This window comes from Brienomyrus brachyistius, chromosome 11 (assembly GCF_023856365.1).
Source record: "Brienomyrus brachyistius isolate T26 chromosome 11, BBRACH_0.4, whole genome shotgun sequence".
NCBI lineage: Eukaryota > Metazoa > Chordata > Actinopteri > Osteoglossiformes > Mormyridae > Brienomyrus > Brienomyrus brachyistius.
Genome location: NC_064543.1, coordinates 21,309,901 through 21,332,455, shown reverse-complemented (window position 1 = coordinate 21,332,455; position 22,555 = coordinate 21,309,901). Strand labels below are relative to the sequence as shown.

The following is a 22,555-nucleotide window of genomic DNA, read 5'->3' as shown; positions in this document are numbered from 1 at the left end:
AGTTTGGTTTCTGTTTCTCTTGTGATGCAGGTGGAACGAGGGCCACTGCTCACTCCTCCGGTCCTGCCTCTCCTCGTGGTGCTATCGCTATCCCTATCGCTATCCCTATCCCTATCCCTATTGCTATCCGTATCCCTATCCCTATTGCTATCCCTATCGCTATCCCTATGCCTATTGCTATCCCTATTGCTATCCCCATCCCTATTGCTATCCCTATTGCTATCCCTATTGCTATCCCCATCCCTATTGCTATCCGTATCCCTATCGCTAACGCTATCTATATTGCTATCCCTATCTTTAGGAGCCCAAACAGCTTTAGTTAAGGGGGCCCTATTGTTCTTTCCTTCCGATTCCTAATGGCATTCTAACTGTGTGCTGGACTGATTTAAAAAAAAAAAAAAAAAACCGTGATAGATTTCTACTTTTTTGTAGCATCTTGAAGCGTTTTTTTTTATTTCCTTGGTCTCTGATTGGCGTGAACGTACGTTTGTGTGTTTGATCGTACATGTGATCTTGCTCCAGTCCTGCTAGTGCTCAGCATGTTTGCCACGGCGACGGCCACCTAGTTACTAAAATCTCTTAAGAACAAACCATGTAAAATATATACTATGTAATATAGGTTGTTACATTTTTTTTACCAGCTCAACTAATACATTGAAATATAACTTCACAACGATATTCATCCATCCCTGATGCTTTCTAAGCCGAACAGAACAGCATGCCAGACGAGGTGATTATTGATTGACTTTAGACTAATATACAGAGGATACCAGTGCTTATGTTGTGGAGCCATGCGGGTGAATTCACTGTCAGCAGTCTGTCTCAGCGTTCACTGCGTCTTTTGGCCCTAATTTCACATGACCTGTTACTCCCTCACCCACTGAACTATCACACGCCCCCCAAATGTCCTTCACACTGGAGGCAGCCCTAGGTTTCTCCATGCTGTCCCCCAAAGATCTCCCCTTCTGGGGTTTGGTGTTCAAGCTCTTTGACCTGAGAGGTGGGTACATCCTGTCCTCGGCCGCTAACAGGTGGTCCCTGTCATTGACGCTTTGGTGTCTGTGCGTTTCTGTTCTGCTCTTGTGTTCCTTTCGGGCCCTGGCCAACTGCTCCTCACCGTCGGCGAATGACTTGGCGGGACGCTGCAGGACAGACACTTTGGGAATGCGGCCGAAGAGGCTGGGATGCACTTTATATTCGAAGCAGGGGCCCCACCGGCCTGACGATGGCAGCCTGCTGGCCTGCTCCACGAAGGTGCCGTAGTCCTTGGCCCAGCTGCTCTTGTCTTCCCCCCCTACTGGGTTTAGGATGATGCTGCTTTGGCACTTCCCGATGGAAGGGAGGACACCATTCGAGGAATCGGAAGGATAGTAGCACACGGCCACACACTTCTCCAGCGGGTAGGAGACCGCCGCCTCCAGTTTAGCCTTCTTAGTTGTCACTCCTGCATTCGCCAGCATGGCATCCAGCGCAGACTCGCCGAGCTCCGTCGACTTGGAGGGCTCAGCATTACGTCTGTCAGAATCACCGCTCGTCTGATCACAAGGAGAGATCAAAATATCAACGGAGGCGCTGTGGAGTCTCTTCTCCACCGGGGCGGTGACATCTAGCATCTGGCCGTACTCCTTGGCCGACATAGTCGGAGTGGCGCACAGGAGGCTGCTCTGTCTCTCGGGCGCCAGGAAGCTCCGCCTCTCGCCGGCGTCCCGCTCCTCCTGGGCGCGATCTTCGGCCTCCAGGTGGTAGCGGTAGAGGCTGTATCCATCGGCGCTGTTGATGCTGCTGTGCCGCAGCAGCCCGGAAGGTTCTCTGGCGGAGGGGTACCCTGGGTGCGTGTAAGCTGGCTCCGCCTTCTCCAGCCCAGCCAGCTTCTCTAGCGCGTTCATCATGCGGCCAGAGAACTCCTCCAGCTGTGCCAGGCGCAGGTCCACGGTCTGCAGGGCCGCCTTCATGGAGTGCTCCCGCTCGTTCACCTCCTCCAGACGCATGGACATGTTCTCCACCCTGAGGGGGCGGCCAAGAAGCTCGGGTTAGAAGCAGAACAAATGGAACGGCTGCGGGCAAGAACTTCACAGGGGGGCGCTGGCTAACAGGCTAATATTTACTAGATTTCTTTGCTGATTATTTTTGGGGGTGCCCCATACCCCCCATGACTCCTACACTATTTAGGAAAACAGTTACTTTTAAAAGATAAAAAAAATCAGGTGAGAGATGTGTGTATGTTAGCTGGCTCGCATTTACTTTGTCGTGTATGGAAACGCCTTGAGTAGCACGAACAGCCTGTATCGGCGCTGCGCACCTTTCACACGTCACTCGGATGCGCTCATCGTTGGATGACTGCTCCTTGTCCTCCATCTCCCGGAAATACTCCTCCACGCACTGCTCCTCAAACTCATAAAGGTTCTTCAGCTCTTCGGCATTCAGCGAAAGCTCTGTCAAAAGACAAAATGAGCAGTTCGATCGTTTATGTCACTGTGACTTTCTGCTGGACGGGGACATAGCGGATGTACCCCGGTGCCCCAAAGAAAGATGCTGAGAAGATTAAGCCAGACGCATTCATGGGGAGGGGGTCTTATCTTAGAGGGCAGTCCTAAGCTTTGTGGTGAATGGACCCTCATTTACATTTTCTCTTAAATTATTTAAAATGCTATTGGATGTCACACAACAGTTTCATATGTTTATTTTTTGTATGTTTTACGCCTGTGTATTACATGATTATATATGATCCTAAATTTCCTTTGGATTCATAAACCATCCATCCATCCATCCATCCATCCATCCATCAACTGCTTGCACTTCACACGCCTGTGGTGGTGGGGCGTGGTGTCTATCCCAGCCAGCAATAGGCTGCCTCTGGACAACACGCCAGTCTATCCAATCATGAAAGGTTTTATTGATGCCGGTTGTTATTATGCTGAGAACGTTCCTGCCTTCTAAGTATGGATTTAAACAATAGCAGGTGCCATCGGTGACCCACTTAGCCCCTTATCACGCTCGTCCAATTCCCCTTCCGTCTTCTTCCTGCATCGACAGCAGAGATGTTTCAGCAGGACGTAGATGTGGCTGAAGATGATGAGGGGGGGAGGAAGGACTGGCCGGTCGTTGAAAGTCATGATCAGCTGGTATCTCTGGAACTTCCAGATTTGGTTGGATATGGATTTGACCTCGAAGAAGGTATTGCTATAGAGGAAAGACAAGGAACAGAGCGTTAATGACCAGTATGGATAGATGGATGGATAGATACAGCCGCGGAAAAAATTAAGAGACCACAGCACAATTTTTTATTTCACTCATTTTTCAATTGATGGATGTGAGTCTGTGAATAATATATATTTTTCTGCAAACTGCAGTCTGATTCTTCCCTGTTTCTCATTAATGAAGGGCTTCTTCCTTGCTTTATGGGGCCTCAGTCCTGCTTCTAGGAGCCTGATACAAACTGTCCTAGCAGTGCACCTCACACATGCACTTAATGCTTCCCATTGCTTTTGAAGGTCACTTGATGTCATCCTTTGATTCATGAGAAACTGTCGGATAAGTTAACCGACATCTCTGGCATTAGAAAGTCACTTCCGCCTTTTTCCTGGCTGGTTTCTGGTCGTTCCCAGTGTCTCCTGCTTCACCTTATTCCTGTGTACTGCTGTCTTAGAAATGTTGAACCTGAAAGCATCCTGCTGATCAGTGTAACCTTCTGCCAGCAGAACCACAATTAAACCAGGATTTAAAAATGCAGATTTGTTTAAAAATATAGGGTGGCCTCTTAATGTTTTCTGTGGCTGTAGATGGATGGATGGATGTAGATGGATGGATGGATGGATGTAGATGGATGGATGGATAAATGCAGGATACTTTATTCTGAAAACAATGCAGGTTTGCAGTAGAACAACACACATATATGGACAGTAAAAAAGACATTCAGATATTAATTAACAGTGACAGTACAATGAATGTCAGGGAAGGTATTGCACAGAAGTGCGTAGTAACACGACTGCAGGTTTCCTTTGCACTGCCCATCGATGGAGCTCGTACTTGAACACAGCGATGAGAAGGTTCACTAGGAGAATGTTGGCGACCAGTAAGTAGCAGGCCATGATGGCGGGGGTGAGCCAGGCCCCGGGGATGCAGGGGGGAAGCTTCTTCCCGTCCTCATCATACATGTTCTCGCCACACGGAGCTGTAGCAGAATATAAGGAGGCATAAGTTTGCGTGACCAGCGGCGCATGGATGTGAACGAGCAAATACCTGTTATAACACCTATAAGAACATCCATTAATTAGATCCATTAGTTGAATTACTTGTCTTTAATGCTTTTGTACAAAACACTTAAAATATTGAATTTACAGTATTTATCTTTAGATAAAATGTAAGACGATGGTGTATACAGTTTGTTTACAGTTACTCTCAATTGCTTTGGCACATTTCCTGAAACATAACATTGTCACCATTATAAAAGCATTCATGCATATACAGTAGCACAACACAATGGTTTAGCTGCAAAAGCCTGTAACTTACTCAAAACAATTAACTCATTTCTCAAAGACAAATATTTCCACCAATAAATTAGGCAGTGCCACCAAAATGAAAAGTACAATCAGCATTGTTTTAACCATGAGGGTCAAAATACTTAGATATATTGTCAGTGTAAGTACGCTTCTGAGCTCCACAATTCAGAATGATAGTCCGTTCCTACTTTCTCATTGTCACTGACTGATCATTTTTCTTCAGCAAACTCATACGTATTTATGTCAGAGACAGCAGTTTTAACATTGCAAGGCTCTACATTATAGAATGTATAGCTCACTGGCAAGAGAAAGCATTCGAATGCACGTGTCACTTCTTCAGGTCTCAGGACACGGTACAAAGTCACACAGCACTGTGTAACACAAAAACAGTGATACAAGGACAACAAAATAAAAACAAAAGCAAGTACCGTGGAAACGAAAAACACAACAATGCTGTGTCCCTGCAGTTTATAGAATCTATTTTAAAGTCATTTTGAAAGTTTGGTTAATGATTCTGCCTGTGATGACTAACATGGTGTGCAGGTACATACATAGCTTTGGGTGTAAAATTATTACAATCGGAAACGACATATTCTATTTTAACCAACTGAAAATTGTGCCAAATGATGACAGTTGTACAAATCCACTTGCATATGTATACTAAAACAGTTGGAAATTTGTGTGATGCAATTAGAAATGATGTTCTGCTGTGCAGAGCTGACATTACGGTGTGGGGATTATACTTGTTGTTTTGCAAATGTTGATTGTCATTTGAGAAATTTTCCAAAGCAATCGAGAAAAACTGTAACACTATATAAACAGGACCCAGTATCATGCAGGTTACTTACGATTGATTTCCATCGCGTAGACTACAGGCGAGCGGCATTTTGAGAGAAGCAAAGACGGAACAGAACCATTATAACATAAACGTAACCAGGCCTGAGAGTAAATCAGCCTTAGTCTGTCAAAAGGAAAACCATATTTATACATTTATTTCCAATTTATAAAGGCACTTACTCAATACAGACGCATTATCAGTTGAAGAGAAAAAAATACTTTTTTAAGATTTCATATGTCAATTATCATATTTAAAAGACGTTCCTCCTGATAGAGGCAGAAGTTCGTGAAGACATATGCAGACAGATGATCGTCAGCTCATGGGAAAGCCAGGGACTGAGACCAAAAATGTATTTCACTCAACGACAGTGATCTAGATGCTTCATATTTTTAACTGTATAGATATTAAGCGGTATTTCAGTGTAGCGGTTATACTTTTAAATTAGAAAGACAACATGTAATCACAGATCTAAAGGAAAATAATCATTTTAGACAACTAAAAATATCCCTACTTGTGCCAGACGTTCGTGCCTAAATGTTCTGTCTGGCTGACGATATTAAAATACAGTTGTACTTAAAAAGTGCACGTTTGCGTCATTCAGCCAGCAGGGGGAGCCATATGAATTACGAACAGAGCGGCAACCTTTTCAGAGTGAATGGCTGAACATGAGGGGCTAACTGAGCTGCTAGTGGTAATGGACCCGAATCCGGTCAATGGAGTCAGAATTGATCATCCGTCCTTGAAACAGGAAACAGAATCTTACTATGAATTCTAGTCTTACGATCTATGGAATCCGCAAACACCTCTCCGTAGATCATCCAGTAGGGCATGTAGAAGATGTTGCGTGCGAGGCGCCATGTGGGCTCCTCATCCGGGTGTAAGATGGCCTGCCGCGCCACGCCGAAGCTCATGAGCACCACCAGCATGATTACCACGAAGTACAGCATGTCGATCATCTGGGAAACACAAGGAGGCGCTCTCTATAACACCCCCTTACAGAGACTCACTGTCCCAGGATCGGTGGCACATTAATGCATAAGCTGTCCTAGGCTATAGTCACCGGCCCCAGCGAATATCAGGGCCCCGCCCACCTCAGGACAAATAAAATGATTAGTTAAATCAGTAACACCATGAGTGTCCATGCTGGTGTCAGTCTAGGAGTCTTGGATAAGTTAACTGGCTGAGGACTAACCACAGGAAATTCAGTCTTTCATTATCATTGAACGCTGGTCCTCAGGGGCAACTTTTGTGCATGATCATGTAAATCTTACCATCTTGCCTATCATCATGACATAGGGTCCCAGGTATTTGTTGACCCCAAAGATGTCCAGGACACGGATGTACCAAAAGATGATGTCCACACAGTAGATAACACGGCCATAGCCCATGTAGGGCTCGGTCTGCAGCCTGAGCAGCAACCCCAGCAGGAAGGTGGAGATGGCCACCAGGTCTGTGATGTTCCAGTACTCCTCCAACCACACGTTAATCTTCAGTCTTAGTTTGCCAGGTTCGGACATCAGGATCTTCAAGGGATATGATGAATGTAGACTGTAAGGCATTCAATATCTACTACTTTTGTGAGGACATTTCTCAGGTTACTGATTTCTCCAGGTGATAAAACACATGAAAATTGCATTTGTGTTTTTCATGCTTATTGGCTAAATTCACAGGAGTAGACAAGAAGAACCATTTCCTCACCTGGCGGACCTTCTCCAGCCCCAGGGTGATGATGTAGGAGATGACGATCCACTCCTGCAACGAGGGCCAGCGCTCCATCTTGACCAGGATGATGTAATTATACAGCATCAAATACATCAGGTATGAAATCTGGGCAAAGGAGAGGTGATGGACTTTGGCATGAGTCTGGTAGATCAGAAACCCATTTTTTCAGGTATTCAACTCTCATATTTAGTTTGGTTACTTATGCTTAAGGTCAGGGCTGGGTAGGGGTTAAGGTCATTATGTTGGGATTAGAGTTTTCCCCATAGAAATGAATGGAGAGTCCCCACAAAGACATGATTACAAACCTGTGTGTGTGTGTGTGTGTGCTTGTTGTAGTGTTTAAAAAAACAGTTTATTCTGCTACAAGAATGATCTGTAGACTTCATCTGTGAAATGTGCTTTATACTGTGTATACAGTATATATAAAACTCTTACGGTGTTAAACCAAAACTTGGTAAATGGGGCATTGTAGAATTCATAAATCTTCAATCCAATGGGAATTCTCCTCTGTTTGCTGTCACCTTCCTCCTCATCATCCTTTTTGGATATCAGATCAGCATTGACATCCTGAAAGCAGCATAGAACCAGGGTTAGGGTTAGGGTTAGGATTAGGATTAGGGTTAGGATTAGGGTTAGGGTTATGGCCACCAGGAGGCGCCGTCCACAACAGGGGCACATTCTGGCTACCTTGCTGGATTTGGTGTCATCCTCCCTCTCTTTTCCATCCTCATTGTTTCCAGAGGCTTCTTTTAACTCTTCTCCAATACGAAAATCCAAGAACAAAATCAAGGGTGGGAAAATGATGCCAAGGATCACCTGGATTTTAGAGGAATTCATCGGTAAGCAGGGAAGCACAGGAGCAATTCTCAGCCTTGGGCTCACTTTAATGGCATTTGGCCGTTTATGATAATCCCATCATAAATGGATATTTATTAAAAGTGCAAGTAAATTGTTACCGATTTTAATTACGGTCGTGTTAATAAAAATGTGAATTAACAACTGGATTTAGCACATTTATACCAGTTTATTTATACATGTTTAATTAATACTTAGCTACTAATTTATTCATCTGTGGTATAAAGGAATTCCAGTTCAAAATTCCCCAATATCATTCTCTACATTCTATTCTGTCATTAATCAGTATTGAATGATGAAAACAATTGCTTTTGTCCTCATATGATGATCAGGAATGTTCTTTCTGGTTTACTGCTGGTTTACAATCATTCACAGATATCAGTAATTAGGCAGGAACAGGACAGCGAAAGGATGGTATTACGGTGCTGATTGAAAGTGCTCATTAATCCCCCCCCGCCGTGAGCTCTGCGGCTTCATTCCAGGGCTCAGTGCCTGCAGTAATCTGCTCAGGGCTCACAGAGGTGCTTGCAGCAGTTCCTGCTTGTTCCCTCACACAAGCGTGGACCCCCTTCATTGAGCTGATGATAAACCTCATCGTAAGAAAACGTACCTTCAGACCTGGATTTTTGCCAAATCTCAGGCAGCCCATCCACATGTCTGTCAGCAGCATCTGGCTGCACGTGTGAGCTATGAAGTCCCGGTGCTTGGCTGCCACCGCCAGCTTCAGGCATGTGGAGTTGCTCCAGTTCTTCAGCTCATACGTGAGGAGCTTCATGGCCACCTGCTCGTCATGCTTGTAGGACTGTTCCAGCAAGTCGTAGGCCAGCTGTCCGAACTCCCTGCGACGCACAGAAGAGGAAGAGCTGCCCGTATGTTCTCTCCGGGGGAACAGAGGCACACAGACAGGTCGATGGTGCTGTAGCAGCGACGTGAATCTCAAGGAACTCACTTTGAATGGTTTTCGAGGTCTTGGGAGATGTCGTCCACCAGCTCACTGCGGGACGACTCGTGGGACATAGCCTTGTAGAGCTTGCATGCCACAAGAGCCTTGGCCATAGCCTCCTCCCCCCTCTGCCAAAGGAAGAGCGCCATCTTCTGACGCTTCATAAGCACTGCCCACACCATGAGCTCATGGAAGGGGTACTGAAATCGGCTGACCTCCGGGTCATCAATGTCGATATCGATCTCCTCCTCCTTCTTCTTTATTTTTTTCTTGCCTTTAGGGCGTGGCTCATCGTCCTGGGGAAATTTTTACGAGATTTGTCTTATCAAGTGGATTTTACTGGTGTCGAAAAGTAGAGCGATTAAACTGAACAGCCCTTAGAATACATTACTCATGGAACGGGCACAAAATACTTTTTCGGAGTAATCAAAGGAATCATTTACTTTATTGGCTCATTACTCATAACCAAAGAAAAAACAGAAGACAAGAATGAAATGATGTATAATTGCTGTGTACAGGGTAATAAACCACAGGAAGAGGTTCCAGTTTGGGTCTCACCTCCATTCCCAGGAGCTTCAGTGCTTTGGGCTTCGGGATTGCATGAGGGGAGGGGCAGCGTTTCATTATTTACACGCATCACATTATTACAAACGGTCCCCAGATCTCCAATGTAATACCGACATTATGCATGTGGTGGCGCTCACCCTCTTCAGCCCGTACAGATTGTTGTACAGCGTCCGGAAGGTCTTCCTCGTGTAATTACAGCGATAAGCCCCGCCCATGAGAAACTCCAGCACCAAGCCAATGTCGATCAGCGTTATCTGGTAATCCGGCGGCAGGTTCCCCTGTAAGACATCAGGCCCAGGATCTGCCGTAGTGGCTGCATTGTTTTTAGAACTGGTCTGTATTCCGAAGGAGTATCTGACAGACATCTTCATATCTTACCTTTTTAACGTCTCTCACTACAAAATGTAATGTATTTGTTGGCCCCAGCCTCTGCAATAACCACAGCAGTGTTAGTAAGTAACGAGCACATTTCCTTGCACAGAGCATGGCGTCTGCTCCCATGGTCGTGGTACTGTTATAGTCATGTGACCCGCATCATGTGACCCTTGCTGTTCTAAGAGCAGCTGTGGTATTCAGGGATCTCACCGTGTTGTACAGCTCCTCCAGGCGTGGAATGGTGAGGAAATGGTGGATGTTGACCCCATTTTCGATCAGCAGTTTGACGAAGTCGACGCGGTCCAGCACCAGGGCGTCCATCATGGCCTGCTCAAGGGAGTTTACCTACAGGGGCCACAAGGGGGCAGCTTCTGTGCTGTAGGAGGACCTTCTCCCGGATGGTCTTCATGTGTCTGTCCTGAGCCGCCAAAGAGGTGCAGCGCTCAGGTCTCCCCAGGCAGCAGGGGCCTAATCTTACCCAGTTGAGCAGCTCCAGCTTCCGGGGATCCGTCTCCTCCGGTGGCTCTGGCTTGGCCTTCCTGCCTCGGCCCCTTTTGCCCCTGCCCTTGCCCTTGCTAGAGCGGAGGCCGACAGAGGAGGTCCTCCTGGTCTCCTGGACAGGCGGGGCACTGGTGGCAGACAGGGCGCTTGCAGGCTACCAGAGAGAGGCAGAGCCACCCAGCAGAGGGTCGTCAGGCTGCTGTTTCTGGGATTTGCAGTGTTTCTGCCTAACTGTCATGGTTAAAGATGTCTACAGAACATCCATCCATCCATTTTCCAAACCGCTTATCCTATTGGGTCGCGGGGGTCCGGAGCCTATCCCGGAAGCAATGGGCACGAGGCAGGGAACAACCCAGGATGGGGGGCCAGCCCATCGCACACCTACGGGCAATTTAGTAACTCCAATTAGCCTCAGCATGTCTTTGGACTCTGGGGGGAAACCGGAGTACCCGGAGGAAACCCCATGACGACATGGGGAGAACATGCAAACTCCACACACATGTAACCCAGGCGGAGACTCGAACCCGGGTCCCAGAGGTGTGAGGCAACAGTGCTAACCACTGCACCACCATGCCGCCCCGTCTACAAAACATTTTCAGAAAAAATGATGTTTTGAACCATCTCTGGTAGAAAGCAGTTTGAGACCTTTAGGATATGTACTGACATGGACGAAAATTATGGAGAGATTTGGAGGTTGTAACCCATCACTAATCAAAAGCAGCCAATACAAGCCCTTGGATCCCCTTAAATGGGCGGAGACCTCAACCCTCCCAAAGCTCAACCCAAAGTTATACCCTAGTACACTCATTTTGGGATAAACACACATTTTAAGACTGTACTTATATAGCTTATGACAGTCTCTGCATTGCCTTGCATCTAATCCCTCCCAGCAGCACTGAGACTCACTGGCAGGTGGTGTCCGTAGACAAAGATCTGGCTGCGTGCGATGTCCACCCTGTTCCAGGCCAGCGCTAAGCTCAGCTGGTCCGCAGCCGACGCGTTGGTGCCTGAACACATGCACACACACACACACACACACACACACACACACACACACACATGGCTCATGCTGCGACTTCATGCACATGCAGTGTGCTGAGTATAAAGGGGAGTTGCGATGTTGCCTCACAAAACACGGCACATCAGATTACTGTGTGCTTTCATGGCAACCAACCACGGCAAGCGTGTTAAATTAATCCATGACTGGTTTTGCACACTAATCATTTCCGATACCAGCATATCACCAAAAATTCAATCTGCAGTTGCAGTCATCAATCACAAGACATACTTTACACTAAAGAGATAGAAAACTGAAACTGAAAACTAGGCAAGTTATAATGCAGATCTTATATTAATTGCGACCGGCTTATACATTTTTACTGCAATAAAACTCCCCATGAATGGCTACTTATTATAACCAGCCGTGCACATTCTGAGTGATTCTCAGACGCTTTGTTTCATTAATCTCCTGCGTTTGTTAACTGCTGGAGGTGGTACCTTTCAGTAGGGCTGTGAGGATGGCCATCTCGATGTCCTGCTGGCCCTCTGACCCCATGCGGAACACCGTTATCTGCATGGGCAAGATGTCAGCGCATGTACCCTACGTGGCTTTGCTGGTTCATTTTTAATCGCTGATATCTTTTCTGCATGCATTCTGCGCAGGACACATGCCTATAGCTGCCTGAATCAGTAGGTCACATGTCCCCTGCATTGCAGGAAATCTGCTGTGATGGTGTGATGGATCCCATAATGCACAAATGCAGCTGCAAGGAAGATGATCGAGCCCAAATTACAGGGAGACAAAGTGAGACATCTGGGTGTGTGTACAAACAGGCAAGGATTCCAGTCTGGAAGGTACCAAGGTACCATTCAGGACCAAGCAGGACAACAACCTCTGTTGGGGCTTTGAGTCTACAGTCAATAGATTCATCTCCAAACATCTCAGAACACCTCGGGACCTGATATAAGGTGTGATGTGTCCCCATGACCTACAGATACACTGAGATTCATTATTGCTGCTTGAGGACAGGGACAGATTGTCCTCTGCTCAGTGACAGTGGAAAGTGGTTCATTTTCGACATGCACATGTTGGCGCATCAGCCATGTATGATCCTTAGACCTGGGATACTGCACTGGAAAGCAGGGTCATGAAAATGGGCTGCAGATGCGGCAGATATTTTACTGTAAGGCTAAGAGAAGAACAGAGGAGAAAGAGTAGGAATAAAAATGTCACTACGTGAGGTGTGTTTACGTATCACCTCATCAATGCTGGCTGTGCTTAGAGGTCATGTCTATTATTTAATGCATAAGATTATATTTGAACATTTTCACTGCACCAGTTCCCCATCTAGAGGTCATGTCTAGTATTTAATCCATAAGATTATATTTGAACATTTTCACTGCACCAGTTCCCCATCTAGAGGTCATATCTATTATTTAATCCATAAGATTATATTTTAACATTTTCACTGCACCAGTTCCCCATCTCTCTTCCTTGGTGCATCATGCCTCCGGACTCGAGACTGGCTCGTCCAATCAACAGGACCCCAAAAGGATAAGCAACTAGTCAACATGGATGGATGGATGGATGAATGGGTGGATGGACAGATGGACGGATGGAATCTTCAGCGGAAGATATATCACCATTCTTACAAAGCAATGAATTTGTAGCAGCATTTATGCAAATATGACAGAGAAGACAGAAAACACAATGTTTCTGTCTTGGCTTATTAAACACATGAATCGTAATGTTTGTCACCAAATGAGTGGATAAGGACAAAAATGAAGAATGACAAGATATGACAGATGATCAATTCTTTATTAATCGATTTATCACACATAAATCACTTATAGTTCACATTTGCCATATAAATTTTCCTGTAAATATGATTATAATTTATATGTGCTTCAGTTCATATCTACAGGCAAGTTTCACCATGGTCCTGTCTAAGATGGCTGCTGCTCACACCGCTTCTAACGTTACTTACGAGTTCTCGCTTTTTCATGCACTCTGCGATCATCAGGAAGACCTGCTGAGCTTGGCTGCGGTTGTAGTTGAACGTCTTCTGAACAGTGACTAGGAGCTGGTCCTTCGCGTTCTCACTGATGGCCCTGTGGAGAGACAAGGTGGTTCTGGATTCTACCTGAAGGAGGCGCCGTGGTTTTCTGACACCTGACATGGATCTCGGTCTCACCCTCCGTCCTCTGAGTACTTGTGAGCAAAGGAGATGATGTCGGAGGCTCGTCCGCTGCCATCACATACCACCACGGGTACGGGGGGGTCCTCTCGCAGGCTCTCCAGCACGATGGAGATGACATTGGGGCCCCCCTCCACAATCAAACAGACCAATGGTACGCCCTGACCCAGTCCTGTCAGAGAGAAACACATGGTGGGCATGTTTACCGTTACTCAAGCCCTATAAGCTGGCTATAGATAGTCACTATACAAAATATTAAATAAATGCATTCCTTATTTAGTAGATGCTAAGGCAGCAATCTCTGCTAACCAGCTAGCTAGCTACAATGTTTTGCCCCCCCCCCCCCCCCCCAGAAAGAACAAAGCAGCCCGTGATGACCCAGACAAATTTACAGACATGCAGAACTTGGGACAGAAATGGGCCTGGAGTGACCAATCGGGAGAATTCCAGGTAAGTCGCTTAGCTTTTGTGCCGGTCAGAAAGAAAATAATTTGGCAAATTTAAAATTGAGAAGAAAAATAATTTTGCAACTTCAAAATTCGACAGCAGCGCTACAGAATGTTAACCAGCGAGTTTTGTCACGCAAAATAGACCACTATTGCTCTACATAGAGAGCTACGCAAATACGTGGCACGTGCGTCTGTGTGGTCGCTTGTGTCACGATCGCGGTCGGGCAAAGCGGTGATCGTGCGGGCTGGCGTGCACAGAGCAAGCGAACAGGCAGGTATCGGGGCAAAACTGGGGTTTTAATGGGAACAGGGATCAGGAAATAGCAAACGGGAAGCACATCTAACTACAAACATCAGACACTGACTGACATCAATGACGGACAAGGGGAACAGGTCAGACCAGGACTTAAATACACAGAGACTAATCAAAGTAAGCGGACAAAGCTGGAGACGATCAGGGAGGCACACGTGGGTAATCAGGGAGCGTGGCACACACGGGGAGCGGACGAGCCGGGCATGACAGCTTGTCATTCAGATCTGAGTGACTGAAATGCGCAGTTGCGGAGGTGACACAAATAATCACTTGCTAATGCTAATCACTGAAATTTTCTCAAATGACGGATGTTAGAAAGAGACCATGCGGGGCTGAAAAAGTCAGACTGCTTGAACAATACACTATTTATTATTTATTTTCTTCAGTAATACATCAGTAACACATTTATTGACTTGAATTGTGGCATCATTTATCAAAGTTCCCCCAGAACAAAGATAAAATGGGTCTTCGCCATAAAACTCCAGGGCTGGAAATTAGGCCATCAGACTCGATCTCGAGCCGTAAAACACTGACTATGACATTAACTGTCCCCGTGTGACCCTGGGTGCAGTGAGTGGTGACAGCTGGGCACCCCTTTGCTGTCCCTGCCTTATCTGTAGCCCCAGGCATAGGATGACAAAGGGAAACCCAAAGGTCACATGGGCGAGCCGAACTGCCAACCAGAAGAGCGCCCCCTAGCCTCTTTGCCCACTACAGCTGACACTACCAGTCAAGATAAATCTAAAAGAAATTTTAAACAGATAAGTACTGTGCAAACAATGTAGCAACAAACAAAGATAGTTGTTCAGTATTTTGTGTTAAGTGCTAGACAAACAGGGTTTGGTAACTGAATGGCAGTAACAGGATCAATTCAACCATGTTCCCTTCCAAAGCCACGTGTTCCCATCCCATACTATGTGTTCCCATCCCATGCCATGTGTTCCCATCCCATACTATGTGTTCCCATCCCATGCCATGTGTTCCCTTTCCATGCCACATGTTCTCATCCCATGCCACGTGTTCCCATCCCATACTATGTGTTCCCATCCCATGCCACATGTTCCCTTTCCATGCCACATGTTCTCATCCCATGCCATGTGTTCCCATCCCATACTATGTGTTCCCATCCCATGCCACGTGTTCCCTTTCCATGCCACATGTTCTCATCCCATGCCACGTGTTCCCATCCCATACTATGTGTTCCCATCCCATGCCACGTGTTCCCTTTCCATGCCACGTGTTCCCTTTCCACGCCACATGTTCCCATCCCATACTATGTGTTCCCCTCCCATGGAGAGTGAGGGCAGGCCCCGCTTACGTGTGTTGATCTTCTGCAGGGAGATGTGCTTCTCCAGCTGTCTGCGCAGCTTCACCTCGGCGCCGTACTTGCCGTGGGTGCCGTTGTCAGCCAGGATAAAGTGGGAGTGGCTGTTGTTGAGCAGCGACAGCTTGCTGAGGGGGTTTGACATGGTCTGGTAGGGCCGAGTCACCTGGGGGTGTCAAGGGCATCACACTTTACTTTGGGGACAGTGACAAACGGTAAATTTCATTCACATTCAGCTTAACTTCTACTAAATATTCCATCCATCATCCATCCAACCATCGTCTTTACCAACTAGTCCTATGCAGGTTTGCGTGGGTCTCGGAAGCTATAGGTGCAAGGGAGGGAATAATCCAGGATGGGGCACCAACCCATCACAGTGTACTGTATATTACACCTAGATGTTGTTTCAAGTCCATTCTTCAACATAAAATAGTTTAAAGTTATTTCTTAAGAGGGGCGCTGTGTGGCTCCGCGACTTAGGCTGCTGTGCCCAAGATCTGGCTCAAATCTGACTTCTCTATTGGGCCCCTTTGACATAAATAATATGTAAATAAGTTCCAATGAGGGAAGCAATACAACCATATTGTCTGTGAGAATGATCAAAACTCCTGGAAGAGTCTTCTTCGCAGTTCCGCTTCGTGGATGGTCTGTTGTACTCACATCTCGCCCAATGAGATCCTCCTTATTCTCCACGATGCCCCAGGGGGCGATGCCCACCGCATAGACCTTCCCTCGCGATTTCGAGGAGTGGTCTTTCAACGCGTCTCCAACGTGGCGGACCACCCCTGCAGCACCAGGGAACACATGCAGCCAGGCGAGTTTATTTAATCGATTCATTCACATGTACGTGGTTCCAGGCCGCTTAAGAAACTTTACTGAATAATACTGATGCTAGAGCTGTAACTTGTTTCACAGGAAGTTTTAGCTACAGAGTGTTTAAGTCACCGTGTTGATTTTTGTTTGCTCGCCCCTTGTAGAGAAGTTCTCATAATACTTATTCTGCCTTTAATTTTTTGATAATCATTCATTCTTATGATACTCGTGTGATACTTAGATCTGCTGCTGCAGAGGCCACCTGCTACGACGTTGTTTCTCACCGCGGTCCTCTGGGATCGGGGGGGAAGCAAAAACGCGGACTGTCTGGGGGGTCCCTGAGGAACGGATTGGAAAACACTGCACTAGAGTAGATACCAACCAGTGCTGACTCCACCGGTGAAGATCCATGCCCCTGTGGTCACGGCAGCCTTGATCAGACCTTTTCCAAAGACCTGCTTCAGTTTGGGCTGAAGGTCAAAGTTCTGCAGGCCTCCATGGACAGAGATGAGCAGTGTGGGCAGTTCCAGCTGCCAGTCCTTAATCATCAGCTGCAGCAAGCTGTCAGGTTTGGTGTCATAGGAAACCCGGACGTACTGATAGAGAAACGGAGCCGTCAATGAGCAAACAGGCAGCAGCTCTCTGGTTGCTTTTTAATTAGTAACACCTTTGCAATAACATAAAGGCTAATATTTGCATTTAGTATCCCTTTGGGAGGCAATGACTACAATTGCAATTAATAACAAAATTGCAAGATCAGAACTGAATGCGTCAGTCAAAACAGTTATAGCGCTTGGCAAAGACACTGTCTGTGTGGAAGATATGTGCAGATATGTTAAACACTATTTGTCAATGTTATAAAACCAAACATTTTGTACAGAATTAAGCAAGCGTCCCAAGACTTTCTGTGAGCATTGCAATTTGTAGGACTGAGGCGTCTTCTGTAGCTGTGACTTAGAGCCTCTGCAGTACGCAGATTTCAAGTGCCTGCTGCATTGCAGTAGTAGGGCTGTGACTGTCATACCATAGTCTTGTTGACGTGACCTGCGCTCTGAAATTCCAGGGTGCCGTAGGCGTCTGTGGGGAAGGCTTGGGTGTGTTTGGCTACGCTCCACTTCTCCTGTAGGATGTCCACCTGCATGTTCTCCTCCGCGCTGGTCTTGCCAGGAGGGATGGCCACATGCTTGTTGACCAGCTGACCACAGCTGCACCTACATAACGATGGACATAGTTCACAAGAAGTGGCCATAAGCGATAAATATGAAGGGCTTGCGTGGGTCCATTAGCAGCCGGAATATAAGACACCTGGAGAAGAACAGAGAGCCGAGTGAAGTGGAAATGGATTAAGGCCTTATTCTTTGTATGGAGCCACTCCTGCCCTTAATGCCCTGTCAGAGGAAGCTCTGTGGTTTATGACCCCACCATCCTTCAGCAAATATAAGCTGCAGCTCTCAGAGGGTCGCGGTCCCTGTCGGTGGCTGGAGGGGTGACTCCAGAGGGCTTCTCTCCATCGCTCTCACCTTTATGTTGCTCTGTGTGGGAGGCATGTATGCTACACAAGGCTGTGATCCTTCAAGGATGTCACCAACACGTTATTTAGTATGTGCACAGAAACATTTAGCATGTTTGCAAAACAAATTTCGCCTGTGCATGATCACATTTAGCCTGTGCAAGGACACATTTAGCCTGTGTATGTGCACATTTAGCCTGTGCATGGATACATTTAGCATATGCATCATTACATTTAGCCTGTGCATGGATACATTTAGCATGTGCATCATTACATTTAGCCTGTGCATGATCACATTTAGCCTGCGCATGGATACATTTAGCATGTGCATGATTACATTTAGCATGTTAGCAGATATTTAGCACGTTCAGGGATTTAGAGTGTGCATGATCACATTTAGCATGAGCAAGGACATTTCAGTAGGTACGAGGAAATTTTGCAGCTTTAGAACACAACATTATGCTAGTGAAACTGTCAAAATTTCTCTGTAATTTTAGATATATTTTTTCAATTTTCTTTTTTTAATAATTAAAGAAATACAGTCAGGACTATAAAATTACCAGAGACTCCATCCATAGGTTCCACCTACCTGTTTGGTTCTTTGCTGGGAAATATCTGGACACATTCCCTCTTATAAAAGATTTTCTCTATCCAAGCTTTCTGCGCCTGCAAAAAATAAAAGGAATGTGAAGGTTAGATTATCGAACTGGGGACAAAGATCGTGAGTTCAGGTCACCAAGAAGGGCCTCACATTCATCCACAAGCCACATAAAAATAGTATTTAAAAGTTTAAAATATTCTGCTGAAAGGACACGGCACTCTCAGAGAGCTGTTAGTCACACGCCGGCTTTGTCTGGCTTTTCCTGAGACCCAATCGCTATTCAGTGCTTCGCATACAGTACATTCGTTTATTATGGCATCCGGGGTGTTGGCCCACCTTGTGCCTGGACGAACCTCCCCCAACCCTGACGAATAGTTATAGGATGGATGGATGACTGGCCTCAGCACATCACTAAGAAGTCAATGTGTTGTTTACACTATATTTAGTCGCCGTATTTCTTCCGCATATTTGGTTAGTAGCTTCCAAGCTTCTACACAGCACATTCTGTGTGGAAACAAGGCTCTCTGTCGAATCACAAGTAGGGCAAAGCATGCATAAATAACCGAACTGATGATAACAATAACCTAACAAAAAACTCAATATATGTAGAAAAAATATACATTTAGCGCTTATTTAAGGAAAGTAGCTTCCGGACACCATATAAATTGGTTACATTCGAATGGAGGTGTGAAAGACGCAGCACATTGAAAATGACCACATTTAGCTCTGCCTGAAGTTATCAGTGTTTACTGTTTAGTAGGAGTTAATAAAGTCGCAATCGGCGCCGAATTCCAGCTTTGCAGACGTGAAAAGTGCAGATAAAATCAACCCGGCAGGCGAGTCCTAAAATGATTCCATAAAACAGCTGATTCCGTACAGTAATCAACTACCATTCTGCGTATTCTGATCGTCCTCCAGTGCTGGATCAAAATAACCGTACTAAGAAGTATTTGCATGGGCTTTTGTGATTCGTTCAGTATTATAATACTGAAACTTTTGAAACAAATGTCTCACAAACAACAACGTTGTTAAAATGAGATGCAGCATTAAAAAAAATAAAAACTGTTATTCACTTCTCTTACCGTGTGCGCGTTCGCGCTGCGGCCCGGGCGCGATCCACGGTAAGGCGTTGGATCCCTCCCTCATGTGCTTCACAGACGAGCGCCTCCGCCTCATTGCTGCCAGACCCCCAAACCAGCGACTCCCACAAGACGTGAACCTCCATCACTTTATGAGGAGCGGTTCATATGATGAGCATGTGAGCTGGCTCTTTGTTCGAGCCGGTCTCATGACTCGAGTTCACGGTAATCCTTTTGGGAGTCGCATGACCCATCTCCTTGCCCACAGGGTATTTTCATCCAAAGTTGGAACAATGCACAACAAATCTACTTTGATAGTCAACCCTAATCCCCAATTTTCGCTTTACGATTTTCCTCACAGGACAGTGGGGTTGTGTGCAGGGATGCTGAGAAGGCGCGTCAAACGATTCCATCAAGCCAACCAGGGAAGACAGAAATTAGAAGAAAGGTTTAACTCTGACTTCTTTATTTTGGAGGTGTCAAATTCTGCTTTTATTTAAACCACATTTACATAATTGAAACAATTGATCTTTTCTGAAAGCATGCTTCAATTTTAATGCGATGCAGTGTATTTCGTGTAGGCCCACATAGGCCTAAGCATTCCAGATTTATTTTTGCTTTTTAAATTTTGGATTTATTGCTTTAGTTTTTCCACAAAATATTTAACCAACAAAGTGAGAACGAAATTAAACCGATCTGGGGTTTGTGAGAAGCTGTCCATCGCCTTACATTGCGAAGGCAATATGAAGTTCGGTCACCAAATACACGTGGACTGTTATTTCTCACAGATATAAAGAACAAAGACCGTTCCTACAGGTGCACTGATCTCAGCTTATCAAAGCCATTATGCACAGCAGTTAAACCAGAAATATAGGAAGCAAGAAGTACGTCTGTTTAGAGCTGCACAGCATTGCCCGAATGCCCTGGAATCAGATTTAGATTTAATCAAATGAACACGATTTATGGCCAAGCCAAAAACAATGCTATATTTCGAAACTATTTTCTATCCAGATTAGAATAATCATCTGGATATTTAGAAACAAGGAGGAGGAGTAGCGACTGCTCAGTAAATATCCATTGTTTTAGCCTATTCAAACGTAACCCAGTTTTTTACCTGAAACCAAATATATAACGAATAATAATGACTATTTAATATATTATTTTTAAAAATCGTCTTTCAATGCTTCTGTCATATCAGCATAATAAATCCCTTCCTATAGGCATATAATAATGTCCTGCCCTAATATATCTCCCTCCTTCCCTCAAAAAAAAATCACTTATGAGAATCGTGTTTTGCATTTATATTCCTAGATCGCTCCAGGGAAGTCACGTGGCCATTCTCAGGGGCCGTTATTGTACCAGGAGTAAAATATGATTATGTAGATAGGTCATTAATATTATTTTAAACTACTATTATGAACCCCATAGTTCATAATGGAAGGATATTATTTTCCATATGGATTCAACAATAATAGGCTTATTATTACACTAATTTGGAGACGGATGAACACATGAATAAATTAATAGGTGTTTGTTTTTCTTCGTTTTAAAACATTTTCTTATAAAAATAAATACGAATAAAAATTGCGCCTATAATGCAATCCGAGGTGGCTAATTAATTAAAGGGTATCTTTATAGTTTATAGTCTTCTTTATAGTCCGAAAATATAATATGATTCTCGTTGTGTATATTCTTTTCTTATAATAGTATTTTGATGAATGAATAATGCAGCTAGCCGAATAAAGGACAAACGAAACGTGTCACTGAGAGACATTAAGTATTCACCTTGAGAAAGTTCGTTTACATTCTTCATGCATCAAGCCATGTTTTGGACTTTAGCCTGTTACCGAACAAAAAGCTCTACTGGCTGGCTTTTACAGTGACTCACTGGCAAGCTGTGGTCAAAGATTCGAAATTGCATTACTGCCAACAGGGATGCTACGCTATTATCATAAATCTGATCCGGAGTCAGCGTGAATACGTTTGATGAGGCACACCGCTGGGGAAGCATGCGGCATGTGATGTGATTAGGGACCAAGATGAAAGGTCTTACTAATCGAATCGGCTCAGCTGCGCGGCCAAACTGAGCGCGTCGCGTTAGCGAGTAATGTAAGCGGAAAGATTTCGTCTATGAACGCCCTGCCCTGGATTAGTGCTTTACAGGAAAATGCTGAATTAAACTTCAGTAGAGTTTTCGGCTTGCGCTAGTTTTTTTTCGAGGTTCAAAACATTAATAGCAGGGATCGAATTAGTTCTGATGGGGATGACGCTCTGATTTCTCGTATTTTACATTATGTTTTTCTTGAATGGCTGTGTTATGTTGTTCCTATATCTGAAAGGACTTGTTGTACTACTCCAAAAGTCCCAAATCCACTTATTCATCACGAGTACTATGTCTAATGGATTAGCCCTTAGACTTGAATAAGTCATAAGATGTGTTCTAAAATAAGTACGAGTATAAACAGATTAAAGAAAATATTTTCAGACCATTATATGACTAAACATTTTAACAAAAAACAATATCTCTGGCTGTCCTGTTCTGTTTTTGCAACTGTTGTTTGGTGTTCGTCAATTTTTCGCCTTCAGTGGAAACGTCTTTGAGTTAGTTATGTAATGATCGAATACTAGGATCTGTCACAATCAACTATTGTATACAAGAGTGTAACTTTGGTCTGAACGCAGGGGGTTGAGGTTGCGATCCTTGGGAAACACGATTATTGGGGGGTGTATTATCTGGTTTTAATTTATTGGGGAGTCACAACCCCCCCCCCCCCCCCCTCGGAATTTATTACCATGATTAGTTCTGAACCATGATTGTATTACAGTAGGCTTACGTTTTTATGGCAGAACTATGATTCTGATTTAATTAAAATAGCAACAATTGGAAGGTTATGTAATGTATATCTTATGTAATTCACAAGTTATAAATGTTCAATACATGAAAATTTTAGGCACCCAGTCATTATTCC

The 22,555-nt window shown here is 45.0% G+C and overlaps 1 protein-coding gene across 1 annotated transcript; it reads right to left on the bottom strand.

The window, feature by feature from the left end:
- Window positions 1-59: 59 nt before the first annotated feature.
- On the bottom strand, window positions 60-19,707 carry trpm1a (transient receptor potential cation channel, subfamily M, member 1a). The gene is given in 24 exon segments (XM_048969456.1): window positions 60-2,004; window positions 2,300-2,432; window positions 2,978-3,180; window positions 4,027-4,239; window positions 6,058-6,293; window positions 6,609-6,860; window positions 7,036-7,164; window positions 7,495-7,626; window positions 7,747-7,875; window positions 8,525-8,753; window positions 8,864-9,233; window positions 9,510-9,702; window positions 9,803-9,853; window positions 10,010-10,144; window positions 11,207-11,307; window positions 11,798-11,870; window positions 13,288-13,411; window positions 13,495-13,669; window positions 15,578-15,749; window positions 16,244-16,368; window positions 16,779-16,992; window positions 17,421-17,607; window positions 18,496-18,572; window positions 19,590-19,707. Coding segments are annotated over 22 exon segments (4,701 nt in total). The 5' UTR covers window positions 17,538-17,607; window positions 18,496-18,572; window positions 19,590-19,707; the 3' UTR covers window positions 60-809.
- Between the last annotated feature and the right edge of the window lie 2,848 nt (window positions 19,708-22,555).